The sequence below is a fragment of the Drosophila obscura genome, unplaced genomic scaffold, assembly GCF_018151105.1.
Source record: "Drosophila obscura isolate BZ-5 IFL unplaced genomic scaffold, ASM1815110v1 contig_208, whole genome shotgun sequence".
NCBI lineage: Eukaryota > Metazoa > Arthropoda > Insecta > Diptera > Drosophilidae > Drosophila > Drosophila obscura.
This window is the reverse complement of record NW_024542799.1, coordinates 1,986,824-2,008,266: the sequence shown is the minus strand read 5'-3', so window position 1 is coordinate 2,008,266 and position 21,443 is coordinate 1,986,824. Positions and strand designations below refer to the sequence as shown.

The 21,443-nt window shown below is 44.9% G+C and overlaps 1 protein-coding gene across 1 annotated transcript in view; it reads right to left on the bottom strand.

Annotated features, from left to right (window-relative positions):
* The window catches only part of LOC111064872 (DNA N6-methyl adenine demethylase), a 99,170-nt gene that overhangs the window by 67,632 nt on the left and 10,095 nt on the right, over positions 1-21,443 (bottom strand). Inside the window, 1 exon segment of the mRNA XM_022352699.2 lies at positions 8,767-8,910. Coding sequence (XP_022208391.2) covers positions 8,767-8,910 — 144 coding nt within the window.

Sequence of the window (21,443 nt, the reverse complement as noted above, 5' to 3'; positions counted from 1 at the left end):
TGAAAAGGAAAAAAAAAGTTGTACGAGCGGGAGAGCAAAGGAAGCGGAGAGAGAAGTGCAAGCTAAAATAAAATAAAATTTAATGCAGCGCAAATATTGAGAATATTTTTTGTGCCAGAATTTTGCTGTTTGTTGTCGTGGTTTTTGCCATTGCTTTTTTTGTTTGATGCTGTTGGGTTCGTGTGTTCGATTTGAACTACTGGCTAAACGAGACAGCGGCAGAAGTAAACATAAATATATTTCAAGGCATTGGCAGCAAAGGGTTGCTGCACTCTGTAAACAAAAGCCAATACGAGTGCTGTGCAGGGACTGCTGCCTCCTCGTTTGGACAGTACTTAAAGCTTCTGCCGCTGCCTGCTCTGCTGCATTCGATCGTTTCTGCTCTTGCTATTAATGTTGCTGTTGTTGTTGCTCAACCTTTTTCCTGTTTTGCTTCATCTTATGCTCCTTTTGATCTAGCTGATAAGCTTTTTCGCTGCATATACCCTCGAAAAGTAGGGTCTCCACACGTTTTAGATGAAACATGAAAGCATTTCCAATACCAAAAATTAAAGTCTGTTGTTCTAAGTAAATCCTTTTCAAAGTTCAATGAAAAAATCTTAAATGGGTCAACTAGACCGCCTGTTTACCAAGGAAAAATATATCTGACAGGGTATCTTAAGCTTCGGCTTGCGCCATCGACTGGCGTACGATTCTTATGTCTTTTGGTGTCACGCCCTTTGGTCGTGATCTTTGGGCGTGTGCCTGTGTACGACCCTACCCATATCCCTGGCATTACTGCCTTTCTGTGTGTGTGTTCCCGTTTCCTTTAATAATTATAATTTATGATGAATTATTTCAAGGCTTATCGCCTGCTTGTGTACCACTCCCCTGCCGCAAATGCGTTCCTTTGATGCTGCGGCCGCGCATGGAGTGCGTGGGAAGCGCATGGCTAATCAAGCAATTAGCGAATGCCATCAAATAAGCATTAGACAGCCGCCGCGACGACCAGACCAGACGCGGACGAGGAGACCAGACATATCCTCACACACATCCCTCCTCCCAGGCTACCCGCCAATCAGTCAGTTCGTGCATTTTCAATGGGAGCCTGCGACAAAGTTTGAGGGGCATGTCTATGGCCATTTTTGGCTGACGTTGATGTCTGCACCATACCCTTCAAAAAAAAAAAAGAAAAGGGGTTGGAGATATAGTTCGGGGCTTGGGGCCAGACAGACGGCGATGCTGCTGTTGCTGCTGCTGCAGCAGCAGACCCCCAGATCTTTTGGGGAGTGTAGAAATATTGAAAAACAAAGAAAATTAGTTCCCGTTCATGCATGTATGGGAGAGTATCTGTGTGTGTGTTAGGACAAAAAGTTGACTACGCCGAGATGTAGACGACGACAGCGACAGCGACGGGCAAAACAAAGCAACGCAAACGAGAAGCGGAAAGGAGAGTGGAAGCGAGTGGAGAATGGCGAAAGTAGAAAGCAGAAGCGCACAACGTGTCGTATGAGCAATGCAGGGGCCATTTTAAGGGTTGCAACTAATCGCAGACAAAGCCCCTGAGTTTCTGTTTCTCTCTGCGTATGTGTGCGTTTCTGTCTGTCTGCCAACCTTCATGGTGGAAAGAGGGCGAGTCAAAGGGCAAGAGTCAGCTCATAGAAAGAGAGAGAGAACACACAGGGCATAAACATCACATGCAAAATGCTGAAGGTAAGGCAATTAACCAAAATGCCCAAATAAGTAGGCAATAAAATATTTAAAGCCACAAAATCAAACAAAAATTGTGCAAGTCGCACGCAAACAACAAACGAAAATTGCTTGCTTCTACGTCAACGCACAAATATAATAAAAATATCTATCGAATAATGACAATGATAATAATAGCAACGGTAGGAAACAACCCCCAGGAGCGCACTTAATGCATGCCAAAATTAAAGCGAATGGCGCTGTGCCTGTTCAATCCGCTTCACCCCCAGTCACTCTCAACCGAAACCCAACCTCAACCTCAACTGAACTCAGACAGACACATACACACGCATATAAACACACACATGCACACATGTACATATGTATGTATGGGGTAGAGAAAGAGATTGAAAGAGAAAGAGAGAGAGAGAGATAGTTGGTTTATATAAGGCATTATAGACGCGCATTTGTGTGTGGGGGTGGCAATTGAAAAAGCTTTACTGCTACTGCTGCTGCTGCTGTTGCCGCTCCACTGCTGCCATAGTCATTGCCCAACGCCATCTCCATCGACGACGTCGTCGTCGCCGTTGTCGTGGCAGAGCTACCCCTTGGAATACAGCGGGGGTATATGTGGGGTATGCTGGACAGGATGTGCCAACAAAAGGATTGAATTGAATCGCTTCTTATACTGACTTATTATTCCTTCTTACTACCCAAAGAAGTATATATCTTTCCTTGGTGTTTTAATACTTTTCTTGCTATATTATTTTTCTATTATCTTAATATTTAATATTTTCGTGGATTTTCCATTCCATTTCCATTATTTTGTTAGTTCGTCTATTGCTTCTATTCCGATTTTCGCTATAGTGTTTTCGTTTTGGTTTTTTGCATTCTGTTGAAACTATTTTTAACCTAAATATTTTGTATTCCCATGGAGATCGGGAGATCTGCCCAAAATCTAATCCCATTATTCTTCAACTCACATAAAGAAAGAAGGTAGATCCTCTCCCACTGTCTTTTGGTATCCCATTTGCTGGGTATGAATTGAGTTCAATTTTCTTGTCTAGTGTTTTTCTTTCATTTTCTTCGCTTACTTTTTGCCCAATATACACAGCTATATACATACATATATATGTATATGTATATGTGTGTGCATATATGCATGTGTATATAGAGTGTGAAGTATGTGTGTGTTTGTGTGTCCTGCACATTTATCAAGTGTATATAAAAGCTGAAGCTGTAGCTCTGGCACTGCCATTATGTACGCCCCATGGAATCGCTAGTTGGGGGGTGGCATTGGGTTGTGTGGGTGTGGCAGTGGCGCGTAAGACAAGCAAAATGGCAGTAAATAAAAAAAAAAATAAATAAAAAAAGCGTACAAGAAATTAACGAGCAAACGATTTTTATGGCAGCATTTTGTGCCTTAAAGCGCTTAATGCGATTTATGTAGATGTATATTTTGGTGTGTGTGTGTGTGTGTGTGTGTGTGTGTGGCGCCCTTGCGTGCATTGGTATGCGTCGCTGTGTCTGTGTGTTAGTTGAAAAATGTTTTTTAAAAATGACAAGCTTCGAAAGTTGAAGCGCAATTTATGTTCATTTTAAATTGAATTTCAAATTTATTGCTTCAATTTTCGGTGCTGCTTTTGTGTGTGTGTGTGTGTGTGTGTTCCGGAAACGGAAGTGCTTTTCCCTTTGTGTGTATGTGTGTGTGTTGTAAATTTCATTGTCGTGTAGCCCCACCCAAAAGAAGAAAATTAATTAAGCGAAAGACAACTAAGTACTGCTTGGCGAAAAATTGAATTTAAATTCTCTCTGGGAAATTCCCTAAATAATTAAAGAGAAGTCTGAGGATGAGGCAGTGGCATTGTCGTGGAGTTTTTCCGAGAAAAGACTCAAAGGCAAGCCGTAACCAAGGAAGGTCAATCAACTTGTTGGGAGACCATTTTCTCGGGGATATCCCGGCAGACGACCGGCAGACGCTTTGGCCAAAAAGGACATGCAAATGCCGCAACAGGCAGCACAAAAAAAAATGGAGAGAGGCGGAAAAAAACAGGGAAAAGGATGGAAAAAGTTACGAGTCAGCGGCGCACAAAAGGTTGACGACACGACTACGGCTGCCATCCAAAGGATACTCGGGAGGCAGGCAAGCGGCAGGCAAGGACCTTTTTTTAGCCTGTGTGTAGTAGGTTGACTGCCTCAAGGATGTTGTCGCAGCAGCAGCAGCAACGGTAGCAACGGCAGCAACAATGTTGTAGCTCATTCCTCTGGGGAGCAGAAAGGGTCAAGTGCGAGCGCGTGGCAGGGAACCGGCAAGGCAAAGCAAGGACATTCAACCAAAAAGGGTTAATGTTAACCTTCCTTATTCCTTCCTTCCTTATTCGTCCGTCGTCGTCCTTTTTCCTCTGGTAATGAAGCTCATTGGCCTTTTTATTAGACGAAGAAGTTGCTGCCACTTGTCCTCGTTTTTTTTTCTGTGTTTGTTTGTTGCCTTTCCTTTTATTTTTTGAGGGTATTTTTATGGCACTGCCCCTGGCCGACCTTGACCTGCTGCTGCTTCTGCTGCTGCTGCCACAGCAGACCTTGAACTTGGCCCGTAACCATCTCCCACTCCTCTTTGCTGTGACGCTGTCGTTTTGTTGTTGTTGTATTTTTCCCCCTCCACTTGGCTTGGATTTCAATGAAGAGGCGCCGCGGGCTGGGGCTGCGTCCCGTTCCCATGGATGTGTCTGTGGCAGTGGCAGTGGCAGCAACTGTTGCCTGTTGCGTGGCTGCTTTCAGCGCTTTCATTGTTCGACTTAAGACCCACACGGGGATCGTCTCTCGCTCGCTCGCTCGCCCTGTCTGTCCGCTCAGTCTTTCATAACGATGAAAAAGAAGCAACCGCAACATGAGCTGTGTGGCAGTGGGGCAAGGGATTCGATACTCGGGACAGGTTGCCTCTGCTGCTGCTGTTGCTGTTGCTGCCTCACGTGCTGCGTGTGCCAAAAGTCGCCTTCTCCTCTTACAGTTTGGGACATCACCAAGTGCCAAGTGGCAGACTCTGCTGCTGCTGTTGCTGGCTCTTGCTGCCTCGAATTGGTGGGCTGCCTCCAATGCGGACAGTTGGACGACAAATTGTCTGACTGCCGCCTGTTGCCACCAGTCCGGTGTCTGCCACAGGCCCGTGGCTCTCTGTTTTTTACGAGCTGTATGTAAGCTCTTGTATCGCCATCGCACGTAGGAGTCCCCTCCATCTGTAGCTGTAGCTGTTGCTGCTGCTGCTGCTGTCACGGTTGGTGGTGCGGGCCTCGGGTCTGGTCCGTGCCACAACTACTGTGTGCCACTGAGGTAGCCGACTTGGCGCCACAACATGTTGCTGTTGGTTCATGTTGGCATTTACGATTATGTCTGGCAGCTGCGCCTCTACCTCTCCCACCTCTCTGTTTGTTTTGAGTGATGGCCAAGGTGTGGCCAAAGTCTTAAAGAGCCTTCGCTTTGACATTGTGGCAGGTGGTGGCAGGGGCACACACACACACCCCGGAGTCCGGACCGCATCGAATGGTGGAACCCGTTGAGCGGCTTTTCACGATTGCGGCGCCTAATTAGACGTTAAGTGCACGGGTCGGCTTCCAATTGAAGTTGCCACAGCCAGAGACGGTGCTTCTGGTGCTTCTGGTGGTGCTGCTGCTGCTCCTCCTCCTTCTGTTCGTTGTCCAAACATTGTGACAGCGCGATTGCATCGCATGGGGCATGTGTTGACTAATTGCCGCCCCTCTAGAGAATGTCGCTGCTTGCATGGCGGGGCCCCATTCCCAGAGCTGGACATACGCCAACGCCGTACCACGACACAAACAAAAAGAGAAGCAGGCAACAGGCAACAGGCAACATGCGACACAACACACAAGGTGGGTGGAAAAACAAGGCTTGGAAAAAAAATGCACATTTGCCAGTGAACAAAATATTCATTACACTGTGCAACACAGTTGGGAGTGGGAATGTTGCATGAAAGTAGAGCGTGGAGTGGGGCGGGGATTTTTTTGCTTGGAAAATGAAAAGATTTTCAGGTAATTAATTTATTGCTCCTTCAGATCTAAAGATTATTAATATGCAATATGAAGCAAATTCCTTTTCAATTAAATTCAAACATAAATTCTGCTTAGATTTTCATGGATGTGTGTTCCAGTGAGCCAGTATTTTCGTGGGTCTGTTAAAGTTTTTCCTTAGTAGGAATTATTTAGCAGCGGTTCGGAATAATCTCCTTGGAATATCCTTAAATATTTTTTCTTTCTAAAGTTGTGCAAATTATGCAATGAATTTAGCTGCAAAGCTATCCCAATCTCATTTTCTCCTCAATATGACCTAATCCAAATTGATATCCTACTCTTTATCGTATCTGTAGACTGAATAAACTTTAATTTCATTTCAAAAATTGCAACAAAATAGAGTGAAACATTTTTGTGTAGTTCAGTGTAAGCCTTTGGATGCCAAAGGCCTGAATGATGACAAATTCCAGCCGCATTCCATATGCAGATTTTGCACAACGATATACCGAGAGAGAGAGAGGCAAACGTTCAATGGGGGAGTGGCAGCAGACACAGAGAGACACAAAGAGAGAGTGCAACAAGTTGTTGACCAAAGGACAGGGCCGGGCATTTGGCCTCTGCCTCTGACTCTGTGTGGCACTGCGTATGAGAGGCATGGGGCGCACAGGGAAGGGGCGCGTGACTGTAGACCAGAGCACCAGGTCCAGAGCTCTCCCAAAACAATGGGCCCCAAAATTGTTGGTAACTGCATCCAGACATGAAGGCCAAAAAAGGACGGCGGTGGAGCCCGCGCCCGCGGCCGCGTTGCAGGCGTCAAAGCATGCCACAGAGTAGGAGTCATGGTCATGGCAATGGCAATGGCCATGTGGCCATGTGGCAGGCAGCACATTCGGGCCAAATCCCGTTGCCGTTGTCGTCTGCCAATGGATTTTCCTTTCTTTTGCTGTTTTTGCAGGCTGAAAGGTCATGGCTGGGGGCAAGGGGGCAGCAGCGCGACCTGGATTTTGGCAGCAGCAGCAACAAGCAACAAACTGCAGTGGCACACCCATGTTGCCTCCGCATCCGCATCCGTATCGGTGTCCGTGTCACTGGGCCACCGAAAAAAAAAGGAAAGAGAACAGCACTTCACTTTCCCCCGCACACAGGCATTTGTGGCAACAGAACAGCCAAAGGAAAACTTTGCAAATGCTGCACAGCACCAGGAGAGAGACGGAGAGAAGCAGTGGGAGAGGGGGTAGGGGGTAGGGAGTGGAGCAAGCTGCAGACAAAGTCTCCGAAGCCAAGAGTCGGATGCCACAAAACTTAAAGAACGTTTTGCCATCGTGTGTTGTTCAATGTCGAGGCGGCTCCAGGCAGAGAGGCCTGCCCTGCCCTGGCTCCACTCATTGGAGGCATGCAACCAAGCAGGAGCAGGAACCAGTACCCGCCACAGACTGTGGCACACACACACACACACAGAGAGAGCGAGCGGGCGACGCCACTTGGCTGCCAGACAGCGGAAGATGGAAGGTTGGAAGGCAACTTGTTGCAGATTTTATGGAGCCAAAGAACGAGGAGGACCGACTGCCAGCCGCCGCACTTGGGTGGATGTCTTCTGTTCCCTGCCACTTTTGCCTTTTTATGCCACTCCAGACCCATGTGGCATGTGTGTGTGTGTGTGCGTGCCACACACTCCGGGGAGTCACTGGTGAGAGTCGTGTGGCAATGATGACATAATCAACGCTTCATTGACGGTTACACCCTGTCCTACAGCCACAGCTGCTGCTGCTGCTGCTGCCACAAGTTGTGGCTGTGGCTGTGGCTTACATGACAAATCACATGAAGGAGATTTTACTTTTGATGTGCTTGCCGCACAGTCGGGCAAATCTACTTGAAATCCACTTTTGGGTTCCAACCAAAGTTCCTCCCAAATATTCGCATGGAAACCTGCGACAGGCCCCAGCCATCACACATCCTCGTACATCCATCATTATGCTAATTGCTCACACCCAATGCCATGCCCTGCCACATTCATTCGATATTAACTTGTGTCAACTTTTTTACGAGAGGCCCCGACCTTGAAATTCAAACGGTAGACACAGACCCTGACGCTGCCACTGCCACTGACACTGCCACTGCCACAGAGCAGAGGATATTGCGTGCTGTGCAAAAGGGAATCCCCTGGCCCATCAGCGGGCACGGGGGGGGCTAAGGTCAAAGTCAATGGCAGCGCCACTGACTCTGGCGTTTTCCTGGTCTGCCTTTTGGGTCTGGATCCCAGAGTCCCAGTCCCAGTCCCTGTGGCAACAATACGAGTAAGTAGCTTGCCGCGCGCCCAGCATTCTCCTGCTCTGGGGTCTCGTCTCGTGTCTTTGGCTTCTACGTGCGGCATGTGGCAGGCACACAGCTCGCTGGGACTGTGGCTGTGGCTCTGCGCTGCACAAGTGGTCCGCCTCTGAAGAGTCTGGAGCCAGAGACAGTTAGAGGGAAAAAGTGCCGCCGCAGCGTAACTTTTGTCTGTTGCCCTTTTCCCCCCCGCTCGGCTTTATTCCTGGCCGTTTTTTTTTTGCTTGCTGGTTTTTATGGTGGTGACCCCCAGAGCTACGTGCGGCGGCGTCTGCTGCCTGCGGCGGGAGATTATGCCCGGGTCTGGGTCTGAGTCTGGGTCTGTCTGCGACGGCTGCTCTGCTGCCTCTTTTGGGGGAAACCCGGCAACGACAAACGACAACAGCAGCGACAGCGACAGCAATGTCTGCCCTGCCACACTGCCACTGAGGATGACGACGATTTTGCATGGCTGGTATCCAGACAATGCCGGGCGTGATGACGTGGAAAATGTTGCCGCATAAAGAGGCATTCAGCCGGGTACTCTTTGGGCAATCTCCCAACCGCAGACATTCTGTCGTCGCGTGACTTAATTAGTTCCGTTGCCACGAATGAAAGGCAAAGTGGGGATTCGACTGGAGGCAAGGGAAGAGATTCGAATGAAGGCAAGGGTGAGCCTGGGATGGGAGGCAAAGCAGAAATCCGATTGAAGACAAAGCTCGGATTTAAATACAGAAATTTGACATAATAAAAGTCAAGTAGCTTCGCTTACCCCAGTTGTTGGTGTCCCATTGCCTGCGGCATTGATTCCTGTGGCATTGGCACCAGCATTATTCCCGTTTCCGGCTGACTTTCCCTTGCCACGGCCGCGTTTCGAATCGGGTCGAACGGGCTGACCATCGGCCCCATAGATTATCTGTTGACGGAAGAAGAGAAATAGAAGATAGAATTAGTTAAATCAGTCGTAAAATAGGTATTAAATTAAAATAAAAAAGAAAATCCTGGCATATATTCCCTTCCAACTTTGTTAGAGTGTTGATTTTCATTAATTTCCATTTAAACCAAACTAAAGCATATATTTTTCCCGCTTACACTGACTGCTCTCTTTCCAATAGAGTTTAAACTGCAGTTACCTTTATTGTTCCATGCTATTTAATTTTTTTTAATTTTAATTTATTTTAAAGTTTTAATTTGGCGCTAAATTTAAATGGATGGTGCGTGTATTTGCTAAATGGTTGCAGTACCAACTGTATGTTGCGCAACATCTTCTCTACTCGCATTTACGAAACTTGCCACAGCCACGACGCCATCTGTATGTGATGGCTGTTTTCAGCTGCTCGTACAGCGCCATCTATGTGTTGCTAAGCGAAACAATCAATGTAGAGCGTGTGTCGAGTGTCGTGTATGCTACATGCAACTGTATAATAAATGTAATATACAGTATATTTTATTCTACACATATCGAAATCGATTTAGCGCGTTAGTTAGACTTTTTGAATATGTCAATACATATATTAACACATGAATACAATAACACAGCAATACATATCAATAGAGCGTGAAACAATTAAATTATATTTAACGTTGGATTAAACTTAGTCTACAATTCAATAAATAAATAAATGCCTTGCATTTTACAGATTTACTTGGCCCAGCACTGTACGATTTTGTGATGTTTGTGATGGTATTTTAAGTATTTTGTATTTTAAGTGTATTTGAACAGTAGTAAGAGAATTTTTGTACTTTTTAAACCAGTGAATTATATAAAAATCTCTTAGGTACTTTTACGCCCAAGATCACTCAAAGTTGGATAGTGGATATATCTCTAATCGTAGGCGTGGAATGAATGCTAAACATCCCATAAATCCTTTTTAGAGAGCTCCTTCTATAGAATTTTCTATATTAAACGACATATTGCCCTAACATCTATCTATATGTAAGTATGTATATATGTTCATACATGTATGTATGTATGAAATTTGTACTAAAATTCATCTCCCAACCAAATTTTAAGCATTGATTTATAGTTTTGGATACTTCACCAAATAAAACGGAACACTAACTATATCCTGCACTCCACTCCACTCCAACATTCCTATCATCCCCTCAAATGATACCCCCAAATATGCATGTATTTTCCTCATTAAACGGATACAAAAACAACCAGTTGAATAATGACAATGAACCACCGCCGCCCCCTCTCAGTCTATCTCTCTGTCTGTATGGGAATGTGTGTGCTCTCATATTAAATTACTCTCCATATGGAGATCGGAACGAAAGTGCCGTAAGAGCCATAGATAATTCCAATAGGCATGAGAAATGCTGCCACACACACAAATTTCTACAGAAGAGGTTTTAGAACCGCCTGTTGGACCAAAAACTCGGAATCCAAATCTATTTCCGGAGCAGAGAGAACGAGAGAAGAGTCATAAATATCAGAATCTGAGATCCCAATCCCAATCCCAATCCCTATCCCTATCCAAACGGGAGCCATTAGTTGCTGGAGTGCTGGAAAACTAAAGAACAGAACAGAATAGAAGAGAACAGAACAGAAACGGTAAAGTTGGAAAATGTTCAATTGTGTGTGCGTGCGCGCAGGCGTGCCCCTATGCCTCACTGCCTCTGGCTCTGTTTGTGGCTCTGCCTCACATGCAGACGAAAATAGATCCCGAAGGGCGACATATGGTTCCAGACAGCTTCGCAGGAGTGCCTCTGGAATGCTCTGCTTGTCTGCGACTGGGATCGGGGGTCTTTCTTTTCTTTTTTTGGGGTCTGATTGACAGCCGCTGCATCTTAACGGTAAATAAGCGACGCCATCGTTCCATCCCCTCCCCATGCTCCCCCATTTCCACCATTACCATTACCATTTGCCAGGCCGTCGCATTTTACATTGTTGGCACGCGCAGGCGCGCACACATGTTGCCACAACGTCAATCTCATCTCAGAGGCAGATGGGGCAGGCTGTGGCAAGGAATGGAATGGAATGGAGTGCAAGGGAGAGTGCGTCTGCGTACATGATTCTCCTTCTCCACTCCTCTCCACTCCTCATCTCTTGCCACTCGGTATTCAATTTTAGCAGCAGTTGTCATTTCGGAAGCAATTATTTTAATGCAGAGTCGAGAGCCCCAGAGCCCAGAGCTGCCGACCAAGCAGAGCCCAGAGAGAGTGAGAGAGAGAGAGAGAGAGGGCGAGCGTGTGCCAGCCCCCCCAAATGATGGAGGAGACGATGTCACTTGGGCCTGGGATTACCTACAGAATGCTGTTGGGGTTGCTGCTGTGACTGTGGCCTGGGGCTGTTGTTTCTAAATTTAGTTTCGCCCTTGCAGGGCCTCCTCTTGAGGTGTTTTCGGTTGAAATTGATACGAGACAATGTTTGCTTGCAGCCAAGTACAGTTGCGCCCGGTACAGTTGTGCTTAGAAATGGCGCAGAGCCACAGCAGCAAGCGGAGAGCCAGAGAAGTAGCATTGCCGCCTAGAGGGAGTCCACAAATAGATGGCACTGTGAGATGTTCGTTTGATAAAGTGATCATTGAATGGGAAGAGAATTTCAAAGACTCTGGAGTAAAAGTTTCTTAAGAGTTTTTAGGCTTAAGATTAATCGAAGAATTTCAAGAAATTTGATAAATTTCTCTAGACATATGATTGAGTAAACACTTTATATTAATCATCCAATAAAATATCATTTTCCTTAGTAAACCAAATACTGTTCAACATTAAAACTTGAGGCAGTCCCCTTGCAACGATATTCTACCCACAAACACCTTCCACAGCCACTTCAGGCCCACACACAATACGCCTGGCGAGGCCCTCCTACATTCAAAGGGAGAACGAAAGTAGGCACAAGGACAACGACCTACTAAAATTGGGGCAAAAGTAGGCAACCCAACAGGCTCACACACACACACACACAGATGCACAAGGCAACGGGTATTGTTGAAAGCTGTGTCACTTCTGATGGCAAACAACAACAAAAAATCGATGACAGTTTATGCGCCTCGAAATGGAACCTTTTTTTTTTGTTTAAATCAATTTTTTTTGCAGCAGCTTCCTGTGTTGCGGCTGTTGAAAGATGGCAGCAGAGAGCCCGTCTGCTCTCCAGCAGATAATTTTGTTGAACATCATATTTTGCTGTTGTTGTTGTTGTCTGGTTCACTGTTTACTTTATTAGCGCCAACAACAGGCAACAGAGGCAGGCAATAAGAGCAAACAGAAGCAACAACAAGATGAACAAAAGGCCGCAACAGCAGCAACAGCAGCAACAACAAAAGCAACAAAAGCAACAGAAAACGCATGCTGACTTAATTGGGGCTATTAGTTTTTATTAAAAGGAAGCCCCTACTGATGAGATGAGGAAAGTGGCAGCTGCGGCGATACAATAATGAGCTGCTCAAAGCTAAACGCCGCCGGCCAAATGGAGAGTGGACCCCAAATGGAGTTTCAGTGGCCGTGGCAAAACAGGAGCAACAGGTAGAGCCCCCCCGAAGGCACACAAAAACCGCAAGGGCCACACGCACACAACACACACAACACACACTCACACACAGCACTTTTTGGGGCGGAGGGAATGAATATTGAAATGAAGCGGAGAAGGAACCCTGACCTAGCACAATACTCGTAGGGTTTGTGGTAGGAAGTCGAGAGCGAGAGCCCGAGAGCCCCCCAACGGGAGACTTCTTTTATGACACAATTTTTGGGGGAAACCACAACAAGCTATCGTTCCCCTCGCAATCCCCTCTGTCTGCTGCCGCCCTTCATAATGAGCCATAAAAAAAGCTCCTTTGACAGAGCCGAACCCCTTCTTCGCTTTCGTGTGTTGATGTATTGTCGAGCTCCTACTTGTTGCTGTTGCTGCGGCCCGCCCCCTCAATCGAATGCCTCTTAAGGCGGCATTCGAGGTTCATTCAACCCACCTCTCTCTGAAGGGGGCAAATCCTGACCTGTGCCAAAAAATCCACATTAATTATTTCCACTCCACCTGGCGAGCAATTAGAGCAGCCGTCAGTCAACCCTTTTTTTGGGTACTGCCTTCGGGATGCTGGCTGCTGACTGCTGGGTGCTGCTCCCCCGTCCCCACCAGTTGGGAGATGAGAAAATCGATTTTCATAGGCCAAACAATATTTCAAGGTTACCTTAATCTCTGTTTATTTTGATTATCACTTTCGTACCCCTATATCGCACTCCCCAACGGAGAGCTTTTCCTGATTAGCCGCCTGCCTTCTGCTGAGGGTCGCGCGCGTCCTTGAAGGTTGCCCAAATATCTCACTGTCTCTCTCTCTCTCTCTGTGTGTCTGGTCTCTCTCTGTCTGTCTGTGGGGTGAAGGGCTGGGGTAATATTTTGGATGATTCACTGTCTCGGAGCGCAACATGGCCGATGCCTGACAGGATTTGCTTTTTATGGCTTATATCCCATTTTGATTGCGGCTGTCAGCCTTTTCTTTTTTCCTTTTTTGCTGGGTTTTGTTTTGTTTTGTTTTTGGGGGTTGACTTTGCCAGAGGGTGGGTTTCGCGTTTCATTTGTAATTGAAGCCAACCCCTATACATTATGTATACCAATACATATGTATGTACATACATATATGTATGTATATTTCTGCCAGAGGTAAGCGGGGTGTTGGGTGGCAAATGCGTCATCGACAATTTGTTACACGTCATTTGGATGCGAAAAATTTTCAATGTCAATTGCGAGACGAGTCAAGGCGACATTACTCGCCGCCCCCCTCCTAAGGTCTCTCTTTCAGTGTCCTCCCCCCTTCTTTGTGGCGTTCCCCCCTTGAGATGTAACCGTTTTGACATGTGCTAAAAAGCTCACTTCAAATATTTATCAAGGTCAAGTTCAGGCAGGATGGGCGGGCAGGGTATGGCAGGGCACAACAGGGGAAAGGAAGTGTTTTATTGTTTGTTGAGGTAGCGGGGAAAATGAGTGATAAAAGGGGTATTCCAATGGCACAACAGCAACAAGAAGAGCAAACGGAAGGGCAGAGCAGAAGAAGGAACAATGAGTGAAATGAGAGCATATTTTGTTGCTGCCTTGTGACACAATTTGTAAGCTTTGAGTGCGGGCGAATGACGGTGTTATAGACGGTGGACAGCTAGTATCGGCATTCACTGTGGTTTGAAACGGAATTCAAATTTAATTGAGAGCAGAGGAAATGTGGATCTCGTCTCTTTCTTTGCCTCTCTGAAAGCTAAGCCAGGCAGCAGCTGTAATTAGTGCAAGGGAAAGCGAGAGAGATGGAGATTGCAATGAAGATAAGAGCTGTGCTGGTTTTTGTCGCGATTCCTCTTCGATCTTTCAAGGTGCTCTGGGAATGCGTGATGTATGCCTGCAGTGGGTCACCAAAGTTTGATGACCCATGCCATTGGGTATTAAATTCGTGTGCTTATTATATGTAAATTAAACATAAAATGCAATTAACTTAAACATTAACTTCCAGCCACTTAACTTTTGGGATTCAGTTTTTGGCATTAATGTTTGGAAATTTCAAAAGAACTTCCAGAACTTTTCGCTACTTAAAAACCACACCCCCTTCACTTCTTTCAATTAACTTGCCAACAGCTCAATAGATTTAACAGATTTTCAATACCAAACAATTACCAAACCGATTTCCCGTATGGGAAAACAAAGAATTAGATGCAGGACCATTATGCAGGAGAAGAGTGGCCAAAGGGACAGCGGGACACCGGGACGTACAATGACAGTAGAGAACAATCAGGGCCAGCTGTGCCATTTAACCGAAATATCCCCAGAGACTAAACCCAAGAGAACTCGGCTAATTAGTTATATTTTGTGGCATTGCTGGATGTGTGGACTAATGAAAGTGCATTGGCAAGGGGCTATCCGTGAGACAGATAGATACCGACCCACAGGGTGCCCCAACCAACTAGAAGAAGGAGAAAAAGAATTAATTTGAAATTCCATTTCGTAGATTTAATTGAGTTGAAATCAAATTAAAAGCAATTTATTTTCAACCCTCTTTGCGAATTTTTTTTCTTCTCCTTTTTTCTATATTATTCCCTTCTTGCACTCCCACTCCCACTACGTTCTACCCGCACATGCACACGCACTATCCTGCCGCTGCTGCTGCTGCTCCACCCCCATCCTCCATCACTTTGACGCGTCTTCCCTCTCTCATCCTTTCTTTTTTTTTCGCTCTCTGTTTTGCCATCGTTTCTGGTATTTTCTAAAAGTGCGTGCCCGCAGCCTCTGCACTCAACCCAAAAGAGTGACAGGGAGAGCAACAGAGAGATAGAACAAGACAGTGGGTAGGGGGGGAGAAAAAAGAAAAAAAAATTCAGACTCGTTTTGGGGTTGCAAAAATTTCAACGGCTGCATTGCGAGGAAAATCGATAAAAATGTACCGGCCCGCCGCTTGCTTGCTGTGCAAAAAAGCAAAACCATTCGACCGACCCCGGGCCACTGCTGGCCATGCTGCATGGCTGCAGCATGGATATGGGGAATCTACTACTATATATTCGTATTCCTGACTGGTTAATCCACACGTACCGTCTCTCGTTCTAACACTATCGCTGTCCCTGTTCCGGCTGCACTGCATTTTTCGTTCGTTCGTTCGGTCGGTCGGTCGGTCGGTGATATTGCATTAATTTTTAATTTGTCGCGTGAAATCCGGAAAATGATTTATGCATTTCTGCATTTGTTCCTCTGCACAGGACAGCACGAATCACAAATTAAAAAGCCATTTCACTTGCATATTCAACAGTACAATATTATGGAAATAGTGTGGGGAGGGGCGGAGGCATGGGGTCCAAACTTTTCGCATCGACTGTGTGGATAACAAGAAATGCAAATAATGCGCTCGAGTTGACAAGAGTCTAGAGATATATAGAGAGAGAGAGAGAGAGAGAGAGTGGGTGGGAGGGAGGTAGAGTGCTCTCCAAATTGCATTTGATGGAGCAACAGAGTTTTCCTTTCCCCTCTGTCCCTGTTTCCTATTTAACTTCTGGTCTTCTGCTCTTCTTCTCTCTCTCTCTCTCTCTGGTTCCTATTTCACTTTTCCTCCTATATCTAGAACTCTGTGACCATTAAACTGCATTAAACGCAATTAAGGTTTTCTTAAGGGTAGACATTTGGGATACCCCGTTTTGTTTATCTATGCAAATGTGCCTGAGAAGATTTTAATAAAAATATCTCGGAATCTATACAAAATCTATTCTGTACAAATATTAAGTCAATGATATTTCCGAAGGAATATAGAAATAAGGAGTCTGTACAGTCCTTTTTTTGATAATTTAATGTACCATAAATACTGCACTGAGCTATGCAGAAAAGTTTTATTTGAAATTCGGAGCGTTTTTTCGATGAAAATAAAACCTAAAAAAGTGCTCTAATCATTTCAGCATAATTGCAAATATCATTAGCCAAACTATACAACAAATGAAAGGACTTCTTCAGCTAACTTTTTTCGGGGGAAACCAAATTGAAAATAAAATTCCAGAAACGATGCTAAAAGGAGAGGTGCACAGTGCAGCATTTTTGTTTAATTTGGCAGCATCCAGCCAAAGCTCGCACAAAGTTTCTCCGCAGTTGTTGCCGGTGCTGCTGCTGTGGCAGTGGCAGTGGCAGCTGCAGTTGGGTTGGTGGCGCAGTAAAAGTGGCTTTTGTACGTGCAATGACCTACCAACACATAAAAAATGCAAAAAGTGGCAAGGCAGGGCACGAATCGCGCGCTAAAATATGCAAAGGACGATGAGGATGATGTGATGCGAGGATGTTGTAGGGATGCCTGAATGCCTGGCGGATGCCTGGGCCAAAGATGTTGCCTTTGCTGTGCAGGCAGCCCCAGACCCCCAAAGGCAAAAAAGTTTCTGCTGCAGCAGCAGCAGCAGCAGCCAGAGAGCGACTCAATTTGAGGCAAGGACAAACTTGGGGGGTTTAGGGGCTCCGCTCCGCTCCTGTCCTGGCTTCCAACTTCAATAATAGTCAAGTGCAGTGAAGCGTTTTGCCAGCTGCATCCCTTCTTCTCTAGTTGCCCCCACTATTCGGAAGAAAATCAAAGCCAAGTTTTTACCCCCCAGAAATTTCTTCATTTTATTTGCACTCTTGCTTTGGTATTTTCCACACCCCTCTACTCTTCTGCGCTCTGCTCACACCTCTTCTCTGCACTCCTCTCCTCGCCTACTATTTTCTTGTATTTTATTTTATTTTCTTTTCTTTCTTATTTTTGACGCTTGCCTTGCAACATCTTTTGGCGCTAGCACGCATTTACCTCTCTCTTTCTCTCTATCGCTTTTTTCCGCTGAATTTTCACTTGCCACTTGGCACACACCGTGGAACATGTACGAGTTTATATGTATGTGTGTGTGTATATAAACTTTGCATTTACCCTTGGCAAGGACTTTTGCGGAGGGGAAAATGCCCAGAACAAACGAACGAAAGCAAAAAGTTTTATTTGCACAGTTTTCTTTTTCTTAAACTTTTGTTGCGAGAATCCCGCAGCAGCAGAAGCAGCAGCAGCAGCATAAACTGCTTGCTTGCAATTTGTTCAAGCAAGTCCTCCATATACTATATATCCTTATACATATGTATTACGCTCTCAACAAAAGCTGACGCCAAAGCAACGTCAAGTCAAATTTATAAAAAAAATAGGGAAAAAATTGTAGCATGCTTTTGAGCGCTCGCTTAGAAAATTTCCACCACTTTCCAACTCGACTAAAATGACGGGAAAATGGAAAAAATTTTATAATTAACAGCGACAAAGTAGCACAGCAACAGCATCAGCAGCATCAGGGGCAACATCAGACGCGCTGCATCAGCATCAGCTGCTTATCAAAAGCCAACAATCGGCGAGTTGTGGTGTGGGGGAGCAGCGGCACGAAAGATGCCAAGAAAGTTGCATTGGGGCAAGTGCATTTGGATGGGTCTAGGGTAAATGCCACACGGAACGAACACTCTACTTTACACGTTTCTTTTTTAGGGTGCCAGCCCAGGCGAAACTTTTTACTTTTCTGCCTTCTGGGGGCGGCCTGGAAAATGCAAATATTTATACAAACTACTTGAACGGTCGTACACACAAGGGGCACGCGCTTTGGGGCAAGCAACCAAGAGAGTGCCTTTACGCATATATTCCAGGAAAAAGGGGCACAAAAGTGCGTCATCCTGGGGATCAACAGTGAATATCAATTAAGTGCAACTGCCTTCAAGGAGTGCCACAACAAGTGCAAAGGAAAGAGTGTGAAAATTAGGCTCGGCTGGGAGTGCGACAAGCACTTGATGTACGTTTGATGTACACTTTGAGAGTAGAGGAATCCAGGAAAATTAGAATATTTTGGGGTTGCAAAAGCTCCAAGCTAATTAAGTCGAAGTCCCAAAGAATTTTTTAAACTCGTTTGATGTGCTAAGGGGCGAAGAAACAAGAAGAGACACTTTGACACTTTTGAAGAGGAAGGCATGTTTGATTACATGGATGTACAGCACAGAAAATTTCACTACAAAAGATTATTTTATTATCGAACTTGCTAGCCTTTTTAAGCCTAGGGACTACTTTCTTTAAAAGTAAATATCTGCCAGAGGTTAAGATCTCTCTCTCTCTTAGTTTCATAGTCGAAGGTTTAAACAATGCAGTCCTCACTGTATTTCACAGTGTGTAAGGTTCTGAGGCTCTAAAAAATATACATATAAAAGGTAAAAGGAGTTCAGGGAGTTCAAGCCAAGAAGCCATTGCAATGCGTTCTTTTCTTTCCTTATTCACTTCTGGTTCTCCTGTTACTCCTTCTCTTCTCTGCTTCAACCACTTCTTCTGCCACTGCTTCACCTTCTGCTCGTTCTACTCCACTTTTGTGTTCCTTTTTCCTATACGCGTAATATGCGTAAGGCGAAAAGCTTCAAAGCAAGCAGTGCGTCAGAAGTACAAGCGGAGAGTGGGTGTGAGGAAGAGGGCCGGGTATTTGCACATGTTTCCGTTAGCTCTAGCTTCGGCACTGCTCTGCTTCTTTGTTTATTCTTTATAGGGTATATTGGCTGCGGTGCAGTGCAGAGCAGAAACAATTTCCCATCCTTTAAAGCGTAGATATCATTCATCAATATACACGGACACGGACTTTTAATTAATGCCCAGACCATAACTTTGCATAGATCTTTCTTGGATCGTGTCGGCATATACCCATATTATCTGGCTCCTACAGGGCATTCAAATTTCTGTACTGACGCAGACTTTCTTTCTGTTGCTGCTGCTGTTTGTGCGTGTTGAATTTCTGTTATGTTTCCACTTCTTATGCTGCTGCTGCTCCTGCTGCTGCTGTCCCCCCTCTCCATCGTTTCTTCTACGTTTTTTTTCTCTTGCATAAAAGAGTGCGTCAGAGGAGAGAGATGGTTTGCGTGTGTGCATGTGTGTGTGTGCTTATTTATGCGTATTTGTTTGCATTGCTGATGATGTGCCAGCAACAGCAGCAGCAGCAACAGCAGCAGAACGACAACAACAGCAACAATAGTACTTTATGCGTATGCGTGCGTGCTAACATACATTTCCGCCTTTACCCCGACCACACCCCCCACCCTATGCTGTTGGTCCCTTTCCACCAATATCCTCAATGGGTGAGGGGGAGGATGGGCGGCAGCGCCATTGCAATTAGAAAACTTGCATTGCAACTTTTTTCTCCATTTTGCCACAGCGCTTCCAGCTGTAATGCAATGCGCTAAATTGTTTGACGCACGCTGTGCTGCATTTGTATGCGAGAGTATTGCTGTGTGTGCGTGCGAGTGTATTTTAAGTGCAAAGTCCTGCTCACAGTTCTGCTCCTGCCACAGCAAGGACTCCTCTGCCAGCTACATACATATGTACATACATACGTACTGTGAAAGTTTTTTTCTTTTCTTTTTGTTAGCGCATTTCATGTTGCACGTTTGACGCATTGTTCGTTGATGCCGCCGCTGCTGTTGAGGCTGAGTCGGTGGAGCATTGAATACCCTGTATACTAGTCGGGGTATGCTTTACACATGAATAGGTAGATGTATATTACAGGTAGAAAGAAGCGTTTATATTTAATGTGTGCCATAGTCTCCCCTTCTGGTAGCAACATAATCGTATTTTATCGTATCGTATTGTTCATTTGTAAATCTAATTATCGGTGGTATCCTCTAGTCGTAATTTTCACTCTTTTTGTTTGTTCTCTTTTTATTTTTTTAACATTTCTTAAATTTTTGTTTCGTTGCTTTGCCGCTGCTTGCTTTCTTTTATTCTTTCTTGAGTGCAAACCACCCCCACACAAGTCCACAAGAAGCTAAGGGATGTTTATGTAGCCCAGGAACAGGACCTCTGGTACGCTTTACTTTGGCGAATGACTTGACTTTTGGTCAGAGAGATCTGGTCTCTGACGCATACAACTTTTTGTAGTTTTAAGCCAGCAAAGAACAAAAAAAAATGAACAAAACGAAAAAAACGAAACGAAGCAGAAAAACCTGAAATTAAATTGATTTTTTTCCACCGCTTCTCGTATATTTGACAGAAAAGATCCACAGATTCCTCTTGCAACGCAACTCTTTCAACAGGTTCAAATTTATTGTTTCAATTATATTTTTCAATTTGCGCCGACAAACAAAATGTCCAATGCAAAAAAGGCTCTCAGCTATAAATAAAATAAATAGCAAACGAACAGAAATTTGTTTTCCCCCTCCCCCCGCTCTGGGATTTTCTTCCGTTGTTGTTTTTGTCAGGTTTATGCGCGAAATGGAAATTGTTTGAGGACTGGCAGAGAAAACGACGGAAAAAGTTATTGAAAGTAAACATGATATAAAATACAAAAAAGAAGAAAAAACAAAATTGTATTCCCGCTTTTTCTCGTTGTAATGCAAGCAAAAATTGTCTCAAATAATATTTAAAGAAAATTAAATTGAATTTACGGCGCGGGTTCCTTGTTCCTTGTTTTTTTTTGTTTTTGGGTGTGGGTGGTTGTATGTGTGGGGGGGTGGAGCAAACAGAATGATAAGCAAAAATAATCAAAAATCGATTTGGAAAGTGCGTCTCCATCTCTATACACGAATATATTTTTCTCTCCCGGTTTGTTTTTGTTGTAACAATATGCCAGAATATTTTCCATTTCATGTTTGTTTTTTCCCCTGTTGCTGTTGTTGTTCCTGTGAAAATGCAATCAAAGTTGTTGTTGTTGCCGTTTTTTTTCCTCTGATAGGCAGGCACTTTGTAAGCAGGAAACTTTCACTGGGAAAAGGCATTGGGATATTGTACTTGTTCTTATATTTTCAGACTTAAACGGATTTTGTCCGGAAAAAAGAGGCTAAAATCAGAGATACAGGAAGCGAAGAAGTGCAAAGGAAATGGGAAATCCAAACCAAATATTTTTTCTGGCAGGAGAAAAGTGGGTTAATTTGCAGATCTACAAAATTCTTTGAAAAGTTCGAATCTAATTAAGAGTTTTGCAAGTCCTGAAGGCCAATTACTACTCTGTACAAATCCTAACCGATATTCGGTATCGAGTGGA